At 41.9% G+C, this 13,048-nt stretch overlaps 1 protein-coding gene across 1 annotated transcript in view; it reads right to left on the reverse strand.

Annotated features, from left to right (window-relative positions):
• The window catches only part of LOC124545459 (protein takeout-like), an 89,708-nt gene that overhangs the window by 22,107 nt on the left and 54,553 nt on the right, over positions 1-13,048 (reverse strand). The window contains exons 3-4 of the mRNA XM_047124386.1: positions 2,804-2,951; positions 2,484-2,623 (exon numbers count right to left, since the gene is read on the reverse strand). Coding sequence (XP_046980342.1) covers positions 2,484-2,623; positions 2,804-2,951 — 288 coding nt within the window. The remainder of the gene's footprint in view (positions 1-2,483; positions 2,624-2,803; positions 2,952-13,048) is intronic.

Raw genomic sequence — 13,048 nt, forward strand, 5'->3', positions numbered from 1 at the left:
TATCTAATGGACAGCTGTTGCGTGATGTAAAATCTCTTCAGCTGCCAGAGACTGTGGTTATGTGTGTGCGAATTGCATTTGCTGTGTGTATGTGTGTGTGTTTGTGTGTGTGTGTTTTGTCTAATTTTGAAGAAGGCCTTGTTGACCAAAAGCTCACTTTCTGACAGTCTTTTTGTTATGCCTATCTGTGACTCAGCATCTCCGCTATATGGTGAGTAGCAACTATCTTTTTCATAATATTATTAATTATTGTAGTGTATATACGGACTTTCTGTCTAGGGAGGGCAAAAGCAAAGCCCTATGGAAAACAGACTGTGCAATTATAATACCACAAGCAAACATGTATATGAACTTGTGTTACTATGTATTCTATGATTTTGTGTTATTCTCTATTGCTATGTGCTGTATGATCTTGTATTATTCTGTGTTACTATGTATTGTATGAGCTTGTATTATTTTATGAAATAAAAATTTCTTAAAGTAAAAACATACTTTTAATGCCTAGACCACAATTTTCCTATCACAATTAAAGTATGATAACAAGTTTTGGTTGCTATCTGCAACCACCTTCAGATCGTCCAAAATGTGAAAGTGTGTTGAATAAGCATAGGAAAGCATCATTAGCTGTTATAATGCAATAACATGCAGATTTAAATACCAAAACAAAAAAAGTACTTAGTTTAAAATCTTCACTGTGAGCAAGCCAGGTTGTATACTGTAATCTCGTTGGATGACAGCAATATAGGAAAATGTACAGCTGCTTGAGTAAAAGTTGGATCAAACGTGTGTTACTTGCAATAGAATAGCAGATATTGTGAGAACAACCTGCCAGGGTAGCCGAGAGCGCTAACGCGCTGCTTCCTGGACTCAGGTAGGCGCGCCAGCCCCAGATCGAATCCGCCCAGCAGATTAATGATGACAGCCGGTGTGCCGGCCAGCCTGGATGTGGTTTTTAGGCGGTTTTTCACATCCTACTAGGTGAATACCGGGCTGGTTCCCACGTCCCACCTCAGTTACATGACTTGCAGACATTTGAAACGCATTCACACTATTTCACGATTTACGTTGGATGCAGACAGCCGGGGTACACTAATTCCATCCCGGGGGGTGTGGGGTGGTGGCAGGAAGGGCATCCGGCCACCCCTTAAAACTGACCATGCCAACTCCATCCTTATTCCTGCCAACCCTGCGCACAATGTGGGATAATGATGATAGCAAAAGAAAGAAAGAAAGAAAGATATATTGTGAGAACAGATGTGCAATGGTTCCAAAAACTGTCAGCTGTTCCATAGTCTGGCTTACACAAGAATGATCCTGCATGGCACATGAAGTAGTTGTCCTTATGAAACGTGTACAAGTTCAGGATAATAGGAAAATACTGCAGCAGATTATGGTTTACAACATGGATTGCTTGTGGTGATCTTTTTGAACTATGTACTGTTATTGTTTTGTTATTTATGAATGCACGTTGTTGCATGACTACACCTAACGATGCTTTACAGTGCCTATTCACCACCTTTTCACATTCTGAACGATGAAGATGGTTGCAGATAGCAATCAAAACTAATTATCGTACTTTAATTGTGATAGGAAAATTGTGGTCTAGGCATTGAAAGTTTTTTGCTTTAAAAATTGTATGTAATAAATCACTTTAAAATCATCATCTACTCCATGACAATTATTTTGTACATACTTTTTTATTTACATATTTGCATGTTCCATTTCCTTGAAATGGTTTCCCATCAATTTACATGTGTATTTGGATGACAACCATACCATATTTATTGTTAATAGATGGATAAATAAAATAAATACTAAATCTCTTTTTTTTTACATGCAACAGAAAATTCTCCAGTCCATAGTGTGCAATAAAGGACTTCATTGTTACTGTGATTACACGGTTTCAAAAATTTGTATTCCTATTGCAGGTCAACATTAAACAAACACTTTCTTTTGCCCATTTCTAAACAGTAAGACAAAAAAGGAATAGAGACAAAATAATCAAAAACCTGTGCATGATTTACTTCATACAAGATAACAACATAATGCAGTATCCCTTTTATGTTGCCAAATGTTTAGGTGAAAAGTTGTGGCAGTACAGTTAGCCACACCCGCCAGGTTTAAGATTGAAAAAAACAAAATGCCCTTGCTAGTCAAATACTAGAACCCTAGACATTTTTGCATGACTCATGGCTGATGAGGTGTGCCCAAATTTCCAGGATGAACACATGTGTCTACATCCTTGAACTTAAAATGAGGGCAGTATGTTATGTAGCATATCAGGTGCACTTATTATGTGTGTTATCATTATTGTTAGATAATGTATTTTTGTGTAGAAAGCTGTAATGGAAGAATGAAACCACAGAAAACATTAAAAGCTCTTATACTAATATTATAAGAATGTGAATTCTGTAGGAAAAAAGTGTGATGAAATCACTGATGCTTTTGAATTGGCTTTGTGACTGATAAATATCCAAACTTACTTAATGTCAGGTCACTGTTTCCTTTCCCTTGTATTGGTAGCACAAGGACTTTCCCATCAATTTGATATTTTCCTTTTAGGTCCAAATTGGGAATTGATACCTTAGCATCAATATGGAAGTTGTCTGGGTCCAGATTAACCCTGGGGAGAAAAAAGATTTAGAATTATTTTATGTAACAATTCAAACTGTACAACACTGACAATGTATGTATGGACACAAGTGTGTAACCCCCCCACACACACAGATTGAAACATTATAAACATAATTATATCACTCTTTGTTGAGCTGTAGACAGTCTCACTTTCTCAGTCTTCACTTACTTTACATCTTTCACAGTGATGTCTCCAAATCCTGTGAATGTCTGATCAGTGAAATCCAATTTGATATTAACTGGTCCATCTCCTTGATCAATCAACATTTGTGTTACCTTCAGTGGATCTATTGAGTAGACTCCAAATGCTGGAAGCCCTAAAACATATCATAGGTTAAATTTCAAGCCATCAAATGCAGCAACAAGGCAGTCATTAATGGGCAGATGGGTGAAAAAAGGACGAAAAAAAGTGGAAATTGGGAGCATTTCAATAGAAGAAAGGTAGGAACCCACATATGGTGAACCAGAAAGCCATACGTCAAACACCGTCCCTGAAAAACGCGAGGATTTTTTCCTACTAAGTACACTTGCTCAAGTAGTGAGGTAAGTGGTCAAGCAAGAAATGATTTACTCCCTGTACCTAATTTTAAATTACTGCATCAAAATTTCAATCACTCTCAAATAAACTAAATGAAATAGAAATAATGTTAAATGACTAAATGATATTTCTGTACTAAGCTTTACACAACACTGGCTCAAACAAGATATGTTAGAGCAAACGTACATTCTTCAGTTCAAACTTGGAAGCATGTTTTGTGGGAAAATATCGAGTCTGGGGGTACCAGTGTATATGTTAGAGAAAACATTGAATTCAAAAGTGTAACTACACATCATAAACTGTCCTGTGAAAAAGATACAAAACTCTCTATAGCTGAACTACTAAGGCAAAATACAGTTATTGTTTGTGTATACAAGTCACCAGATGGGGACAAAAAAGTGTTTTACAGTTGCATGGAGGACCTCTTGGAAGAAATTCACTCTCCCAAAAAAAATATAATTATATGTGGTGACTTTAATATTGATTTCTTGAAATCCAATAAATTCAAAGATGACATTATAAATCTACTACTTTCGTTCAATGTCAGTGCAATGGTAACTGAACCAACTCGAGAAACACCAACTTCTGCATCTGTTATTGACCAGATCTTGATAAATACATGCAAATATGCCTATAACATACAAGTTGTAAACATGGGGTTTAGTGATCACAATGCTCAAATTCTTGCCATGAATATTTCAGAACACTCAATTTCCAGTAGAATACAACACACTGTAAGGAATTTCAGTACAAAAAATGTGGAATATTTCTGTTCTCTCCTTAAAGGTGGAAATTGGAAAAATGTATATTACTGTAATGGTACAAGTGAGATATTGATAAGTTTATGGCTACATTCAAACTTTTTTTTAAATGGCCTTTCCCAAGAAAATAACTGTTTCATTCTACTCAAAAAACAAACAAGTGAATTACAAAAGGGATAAGGATATCATGTCAAAATAAAAGGTGTTTGTATGAGTACTCCAAGCAAAATACTAATTCTAACTTTATTACATGTTTCACAAGATACATAAGAATACTGAGTTATTTAAAAAAATGACAAAATAAAACTGAGGCAACCTGGCAAGTTATAAAAAAAGAAATGGGCACCAGGCCAGTTAATCACAGTAATATAAAGCAGATTATGAATAAAAAGAAACTAACTGACCCCAAACATGTGGTGAGTGCTTTCAACAATTATTTCTCTAGTCTAGCACAGCAGTTAATAAATACAAACCTTGACAAACAGCCAGCCAGTCACTCAGATCAAAAAATTCATCCAAACACATTATTCATGTATGTAGCAACACCTGAGGATTTGTCAAGAATCCTAAAAGAATTACCTAATAAATATTCAGTGGTTGTTGATAAGTTACCAGATGCTATTAGCAAAGTTAGTGCAACATTTATTGTGGAACCATTAACAGACATAGTAAATTCATCTCTAGAGAGTGGTGTGTTTCCAAATAATCTAAAAAATGCAAAATTAACACCTTTGTATGAGAATGGTGCAAAAAGTGATATTGATTATTATAGGCTGATTTCAGTATTGTCAGGCCTCAGCAAAATTATGGAAAAAATGTTCCTTAGAATATAAAAAGTTTTCTTAAATAAAGAGAGGTGATAAGTGACTCCCAACATGGGATCAGAGATGGAAAGTCAACTCAGATGCTGCAGTATTGTCCTTTAAGTTAAATAAATAAGATACTCTTGATGTATATAAAATAATGATGTTCATTTCATGCCATGGCCCATGGTTTCCAACAGAATTAAATCAGAACTTCTACATCTACATCTACATTTATACTCCGCAAGCCACCCAACGGTGTGTGGCGGAGGGCACTTTACGCGCCACTGTCATTACCTCCCTTTCCTGTTCCAGTCGCGTATGGTTCGCGGGAAGAACGACTGTCTGAAAGCCTCCGTGCGCGCTCTAATCTCTCTAATTTTACATTCGTGATATCCTTGGGAGGTATAAGTAGGGGGAAGCAATATATTCGATACCTCATCCAGAAACGCACCCTCTCGGGGAAACCTGGCGAGCAATCTACACCGCGATGCAGAGCGCCTCTCTTGCAGAGTCTGCCACTTGAGTTTATTAAACATCTCCGTAACGCTATCACGGTTACCAAATAACCCTGTGATGAAACGCACCGCTCTTCTTTGGATCTTCTCTATCTCCTCCGTCAAACCGATCTGGTACGGATCCCACACTGATGAGCAATACTCAAGGATAGGTCGAACGAGCGTTCTGTAAGCCACCTCCTTTGTTGATGGACTACATTTTCTAAGCACTCTCCCAATGAATCTCAACCTGGTACCCGCCTTACCAACAATTAATTTTATATGATCATTCCACTTCAAATCGTTCCGCACGCATACTCCCAGATATTTTACAGAAGTAACTGCTACCAGTGTTTGTTCCGCTATCATATAATCATACAATAAAGGATCCTTATTTCTATGCATTCGCAATACATTACATTTGTCTATGTTAAGGGACAGTTGCCACTCCCTGCACCAAGTGCCTATCCGCTGCAGATCTTCCTGCATTTTGCTACAATTTTCTAATGCTGCAACTTCTCTGTATACTACAGCATCATCCGCGAAAAGCTGCATGGAACTTCCAACACTATCTACTAAGTCATTTATATGTATTGTGAAAAGCAATGGTCCCATAACACTCCCCTGTGGCACGCCAGAGGTTACTTTAACGTCTGTAGACGTCTCTCCATTGATAACAACATGCTGTGTTCTGTTTGCTAAAAACTCTTCAATCCAGCCACACAGCTGGTCTGATATTCTGTAGGCTCTTACTTTGTTTATCAGGCGACAGTGCGGAACTGTATCGAACGCCTTCCGGAAGTCAAGAAAAATAGCATCTACCTGGGAGCCTGTATCTAATATTTTCTGGGTCTCATGAACAAATAAAGTGAGTTGGGTCTCACACGATCGCTGTTTCCGGAATCCATGCTGATTCCTACATAGTAGATTCTGGGTTTCCAAAAACGACATGATACTCGAGCAAAAAACATGTTCTAAAATTCTACAACAGATCGACGTCTGAGATATAGGTCTATAGTTTTGCGCATCTGCTCGACGACCCTTCTTGAAGACTGGGACTACCTGTGCTCTTTTCCAATCATTTGGAACCCTCCGTTCCTCTAGAGACTTGCGGTACACGGCTGTTAGAGGGGGGGCAAGTTCTTTCGCGTACTCTGTGTAGAATCGAATTGGTATCCTGTCAGGTCCAGTGGACTTTCCTCTATTGAGTGATTCCAGTTGCTTTTCTATTCCTTGGACACTTATTTCGATGTCAGCCATTTTTTCGTTTGTGTGAGGATTTAGAGAAGGAACTGCAGTGCGGTCTTCCTCTGTGAAACAGCTTTGGAAAAAGGTGTTTAGTATTTCAGCTTTACGCGTGTCATCCTCTGTTTCAATGCCATCATCATCCCGGAGTGTCTGGATATGCTGTTTCGAGCCACTTACTGATTTAACGTAAGACCAGAACTTCCTAGGATTTTCTGTCAAGTCGGTACATAGAATTTTACTTTCGAATTCACTGAACGCTTCACGCATAGCCCTCCTTACGCTAACTTTGACATCGTTTAGCTTCTGTTTGAGAGGTTTTGGCTGCGTTTAAACTTGGAGTGAAGCTCTCTTTGCTTTCACAGTAGTTTCCTAACTTTGTTGTTGTACCACGGTGGGTTTTTCCCGTCCCTCACAGTTTTACTCGGCACGTACCTGTCTAAAACGCATTTTACAATTGCCTTGAACTTTTTCCATAAACACTCAACATTGTCAGTGTCGGAACAGAAATTTTCGTTTTGATCTGTTAGGTAGTCTGAAATCTGCCTTCTATTACTCTTGCTAAACAGATAAACCTTCCTCCCTTTTTTTATATTCCTATTAACTTCCATATTCAGGGATGCTGCAACGGCCTGATGATCACTGATTTCCTGTTCTGCACTTAAAGAGTCGAAAAGTTCGGGTCTGTTTGTTATCAGTAGGTCCAAGATGTTATCTCCACGAGTCGGTTCCTTATGTATCTTCTGTAATAAAACATTGTGCCAAACTATTTTTATTGATTCCAGAAATCCTGATGTGTGTTATTACACAGGGATATAAGGCAAGTCACAGTTTCAATTTGTATGAATATCATAATTAATTCATAACAAGAAAAACCAATGGGTGTGGAACAAATTATAATTGCAATTTGTGTAAATGTTATAATTAACTCAAACAAAGGAAAATCTAGGATGGAATGTAACAATACCAGAGAAGGAATGTTGCTACTCACCACATAGTGGAGATGCTGAGTCTCAATAGGCACAACACAAAAATTCACACAATTAAATCTTTCGGCCATTAAGGCCTTTGTCAGCAGTAGACACACACACACACACACACACACACACACACACACACACACACACACACACACACACCCACGTAAACTCAACTTGCACACATGTCTACAGTCTCAGAGAGCTGAAACCACACTGCAAACAGCAGTACCAATGCATGATGGGAGTGGCAACTGGATGGGGGTAAGGAGGAGGCGGGGGTGGGTACGGGGAGGGATAGTATGGTGGGAGTGGCGGACAGTGAAGTGTTGCAGTTTAGACGGAGGGCAGGAGAGAAGGTTTGGAGGGGGGAGGGGGTAAGTAGTGGAAAGGAGAGAAATAAAAAGAAATTAAAAGACTGGGTGTGGTGGCGAAATGACGGCTGTGTAATGTTGGAATGGGAACAGGGAGGGGGCTGGATGGGTGAAGACAGTGACTAATGAAGGTTGAGACCAGGAGGGTTATGGGAATGTGGGATGTATTGCAGGGAAAGCTCCCACCTGCACAATTCAGAAAAGCTGGTGTTGGTGGGAAGGATCCATATGGCACAGGCTGTGAAGCAGTCATTGAGATGAGGGATATCATGTTTGACAGCATGTTCAGCAATAGGGTGGTCCACTTGTTTTTTTGCCACAGTTTGTCAGCGGCCATTCATGCGGACAGACAAATTGTTCGTTGTCATGCCTATATAGAATGCAGCACAGTGGTTGCAGTTTAGCTTGTAAATCACATGACTGGTTTCACAGGTAGCCCTGCCTTTGATGGAATAGGTGCTGTTAGTGACTGTACTAGAGTAGGTGGTGGTAGGAGGATGTATGGGACAAGTCTTGCATCTAGGTCTGTTACAGGGGTATGAGCTATGAGGTAAGGGATTGGGAGCAGGGGTTGTGTACGGATGGACGAGTATATTGTGTAGGTTCAGTGGATGGCAGAATAGTATGGTAGTAGGGGTGGGAAGGGTAGTGGGCAGGACATTTCTCACTTCAGGGCATGACAGAGGTAATTGAAACCCTGGCGGAGAATGTAATTCAGTTGCTCCAGTCCCGGATGGTACTGAGTTACGAGGGGAATGCTCCTCTGTGGCCAGACTGTGGGACTTAGGGAGGTGGTGCGAGACTGGAGAGATAAGGCGGTCAGTGATGGCTTCAGTGAGACCCTTGGTATATTTTGAGAGGGACTGCTCATCACTGGAGATGTGACAACCATGAGTGGCTGGGCTGTACTGAAGGGACTTCTTGGTATGGAATGGGTGGTAGCTGTCGAAGTGGAGGTATTGCTGGTGGTTAGTAGGTTTGATATGGGCAGAGGTACTGATGTAGCCATCTCTGAGTTGAAGGTCAACATGTAAGAAGGTGGCTTGGGTTGAGTAGGACCAAGTGAAGCAAATGGGGGAGAAGTTGTTGACGCTCTGGAGGAATGTGAATAAGGTGTCCTCACCCTCAATCCAGATGCCAAAGATGTCATCAATGAATCTGAACCAGTCTCCCACCACCTCCAAAAGTCCCACAGTCCAGCCACAGAGGAGCATACCCCTCGTAACTCAGTACCATCCGGGACTGGAGCAACTGAATTACATTCTCCGCCAGGATTTCGATTACCTCTCGTCGTGCCCTGAAATGAGAAATGTCCTGCCCACTATCCTTCCCACCCCTCCTACCATGGTATTCCGTCATCCACTGAACCTACATAATATACTCATCTATCCTTACACAACCCCTGCTCCCAATCCCTTACCTCATGGCTCATACCCCCGCAATAGACCTAGATCCAAGACCTGTCCCATACACCCTCCTACCACCACCTACTCCAGTCCGGTCACTACATCATCCATTCCATCAAAGGTAGGGCTACCTGTGAAACCAGTCATGTGATTTACAAGCTAATCTGCAACCACTGTGCTGCATTCTATGTAGGCATGACAACAAATAAGCTGTCTGTCCGCATGAACAACCACCGACAAACTGTGGCAAAAAACAAGTGGACCACTCTGTTGCTGAACACACTGCCCAACATGATATCCCTCATCTCAATGACTGCTTCACAGCCTGTGCCATATGGATCCTTCCCACCAACACCAGCTTTTCTGAATTGTGCAGGTGGCAACTTTCCCTACGGTCCCGTAACCCTCCTGGCCTCAACCTTCATTAGTCACTGTCCTCACCCATCCAGCCCCCTCCCAGTTCCCATTTCAGCACACACAGCTGTCATTTCACCGCCACACCCAGTCTTTTAATTTCTTTTTATTTCTCTCCTTTCTGCTACTTACCCCCTCCCCCCTCCGCACCTTCTCTCCTGCCCTCCGTCTAAACTGCAACACTTCACTGTCCGCCACTCCCACCATACTATCCTTCTCCCTCCCTCCCCCAGCCCCCTCCTTACCCCCACCCAGTCGCCACTCCCATCATGCATTGGTGCTGCTGTTCGCAGTGTGGTTTTAGCTCTCTGAGACTGCAGATATGTGTGCAAGTTGAGTTTACGTGAGTGTGTGTGCGTGTGTGTGTGTGTGTGTGTGTGTGTGTGTGTGTGTGCATGTGTGTGTGTGTGTGTCTACTGCTGACAAAGGCCTTAATGGCCAAAAGGCTTAATTGTGTGAATCTTTTTGTAGTGCCTATCGCAACTCAGCATCTCTGCTATACGGTGAGTAGCAACTTTCCTTCTCTGGTATTGTTATAATTAACTCACAATGAGAAAATTTAACAGTTACATTTATATAATGAAGTAAATCAGGTAAAAACTTAGGGTAATTAAGATAATATTTATATTAGTTATTTTCAGACTTATAACAAGAAAAATAACAGTAACATTTGTACAATGAACTAATAAGCTATAAACCATAACCAAGGCCGAAATGGACAGAGGGCACGACGATTACACATGTTAGTGGCGACACCCCGACAGCGTCTGTACCACATGTTAGTGGCGGCTGAATAAATAATATTCCAAGCTAACAACCTGGTCTTACTTTGGGAATTCAGGGATGATCTTGGATTCCCTACTCTTTACAATTTACAGCTTCAAGTCGCAATATGGAAAGTTCGCACAATGGATGCTCTACCCGAAGTGGTAACTCTGATGAGGAACACACCATTACATCATGTAATGCAATGGGACCTAGGATTCTTGGGAGTCCCAACATTTGCTGTGAAGAAAAGATGAAATATATAAAAAAGCCTTCCAAGTTTCAGTTCAAGAAGAAGCACTACTTTGGAATCTTAAATGTAAATTCTCTTCTGAAAACTGGGAAACAAAAGGAATTGGAATTATTTCTGCAGAAGAACGATATACAGATTATAGCAGTTCAGGAAACACGATTCTTAGATGACGATGTAGTTGATGCACAACGTTATAGAATTTATAAAGGGAAACCAGCAGTGAGAATAACGGAAAACATGCCGATGTTTGGAACAGCATTTTATGTAAACAAAAAAATCATAGATAGTGTAACAGAATTTAGATCGAATTCAGAAAGGATATCCATATTAACAATGAAGTGCAAGAATAAAAGTTGCACTTTCATAAAATGTCATGCACCTATAAATGCTGACAACAGAAGAAATCTGGAGAAAGTAAATACACTCCTGGAAATGGAAAAAAGAACACATTGACACCGCTGTGTCAGACCCACCATACTTGCTCCGGACACTGCGAGAGGGCTGTACAAGCAATGATCACACGCACGGCACAGCGGACACAGCAGGAACCACGGTGTTGGCCGTCGAATGGCGCTAGCTGCGCAGCATTTGTGCACTGCCGCCGTCAGTGTCAGCCAGTTTGCCGTGGCATACGAAGCTCCATCGCAGTCTTTAACACTGGTAGCATGCCGCGACAGCGTGGACGTGAACCATATGTGCAGTTGACGGACTTTGAGCGAGGTCGTATAGTGGGCATGCGGGAGGCCGGGTGGACGTACCGCCGAATTGCTCAACACGTGGGGCGTGAGGTCTCCACAATACATCGATGTTGTCGCCAGTGGTTGGCGGAAGGTGCACATGCCCGTCAACCTGGGACCGGACCGCAGCGATGCACGGATGCACGCCAAGACCGTAGGATCCTACGCAGTGCCGTAGGGGACCGCACCGCCACTTCCCAGCAAATTAGGGACACTGTTGCTCCTGGGGTATCGGCGAGGACCATTCGCAACCATCTCCATGATGCTGGGCTACGGTCCCGCACACCGTTAGGCCGTCTTCCGCTCACGCCCCAACATCGTGCAGCCCACCTCCAGTGGTGTCGCGACAGGCGTGAATGGAGGGACGAATGGAGGCGTGTCGTCTTCAGCGATGAGAGTCGCTTCTGCCTTGGTGCCAATGATGGTCGTATGCGTGTTTGGCGCCGTGCAGGTGAGCGCCACAATCAGGACTGCATACGACCAAGGCACACAGGGCCAACGCCCGGCATCATGGTGTGGGGAGCGACCTCCTACACTGGCCGTACACCACTGGTGATCGTCGAGGGGACACTGAATAGTGCACGGTACATCCAAACCATCATCGAACCCATCGTTCTACCATTCCTAGACCGGCAAGGGAACTTGCTGTTCCAACAGGACAATGCACGTCCGCATGTATCCCGTGCCACCCAACGTGCTCTAGAAGGTGTAAGTCAACTACCCTGGCCAGCAAGATCTTCGGATCTGTCCCCCATTGAGCTCGTTTGGGACTGGATGAAGGGTCGTCTCACGCGGTCTGCACGTCCAGCACGAACGCTGGTCCAACTGAGGCGCCAGGTGGAAATGGCATGGCAAGCCGTTCCACAGGACTACATCCAGCATCTCTACGATCGTCTCCATGGGAGAATAGCAGCCTGCATTGCTGCGAAAGGTGGATATACACTGTACAAGTGCCGACATTGTGCATGCTCTGTTGCCTGTGTCTATGTGTCTGTGGTTCTGTCAGTGTGATCATGTGATGTATCTGACCCCAGGAATGTGTCAATAAAGTTTCCCCTTCCTGGGACAATGAATTCACGGTGTTCTTATTTCAATTTCCAGGAGTGTAAATTCTGGGATCTTTTAGAATGTGAAATTTCTATCATACCTAAAAAGAATGTTAAAATACTTCTTGGTGACTTTAATGCACAAATTGGGAGGGAAAAGAAATTTAGAACTATTGTAGGTGAATATCCAGCACACTCAAGAACAAACAGAAATGGTGAAAGACTGATCAACATGCGTAAAATGTTCCAGTTAAATCTCATGTCCACACATTTCCACAAACTACCAAGAAAAGCCAAAACCTGGAGACATCCAAATCCAAATGCAAGCGAATTTCAACTGGGTCATGTAGCCATATCTAAAAGGTACATCATGGAGATTATGAATGTTAAAATAGTCAGAAATGGTGAATTCGATTCAGATCATTATCTCTCTAAGATTAAAATAAAATTTCTCCCATCTAAACCAAAAAAAGGCGACCAAGAAAGTGAGGCAGATACAACACCACTACAGCTAATATTACAAAAGAAAATATAGAAAAATTTAGAGAAGAAACTGAGACAAGTAAAGATGGTGATTGGCGTGAACTCCAGATGAAAA

This window comes from Schistocerca americana, chromosome 8, assembly GCF_021461395.2.
Source record: "Schistocerca americana isolate TAMUIC-IGC-003095 chromosome 8, iqSchAmer2.1, whole genome shotgun sequence".
NCBI classification, from domain to species: Eukaryota; Metazoa; Arthropoda; class Insecta; order Orthoptera; family Acrididae; genus Schistocerca; species Schistocerca americana.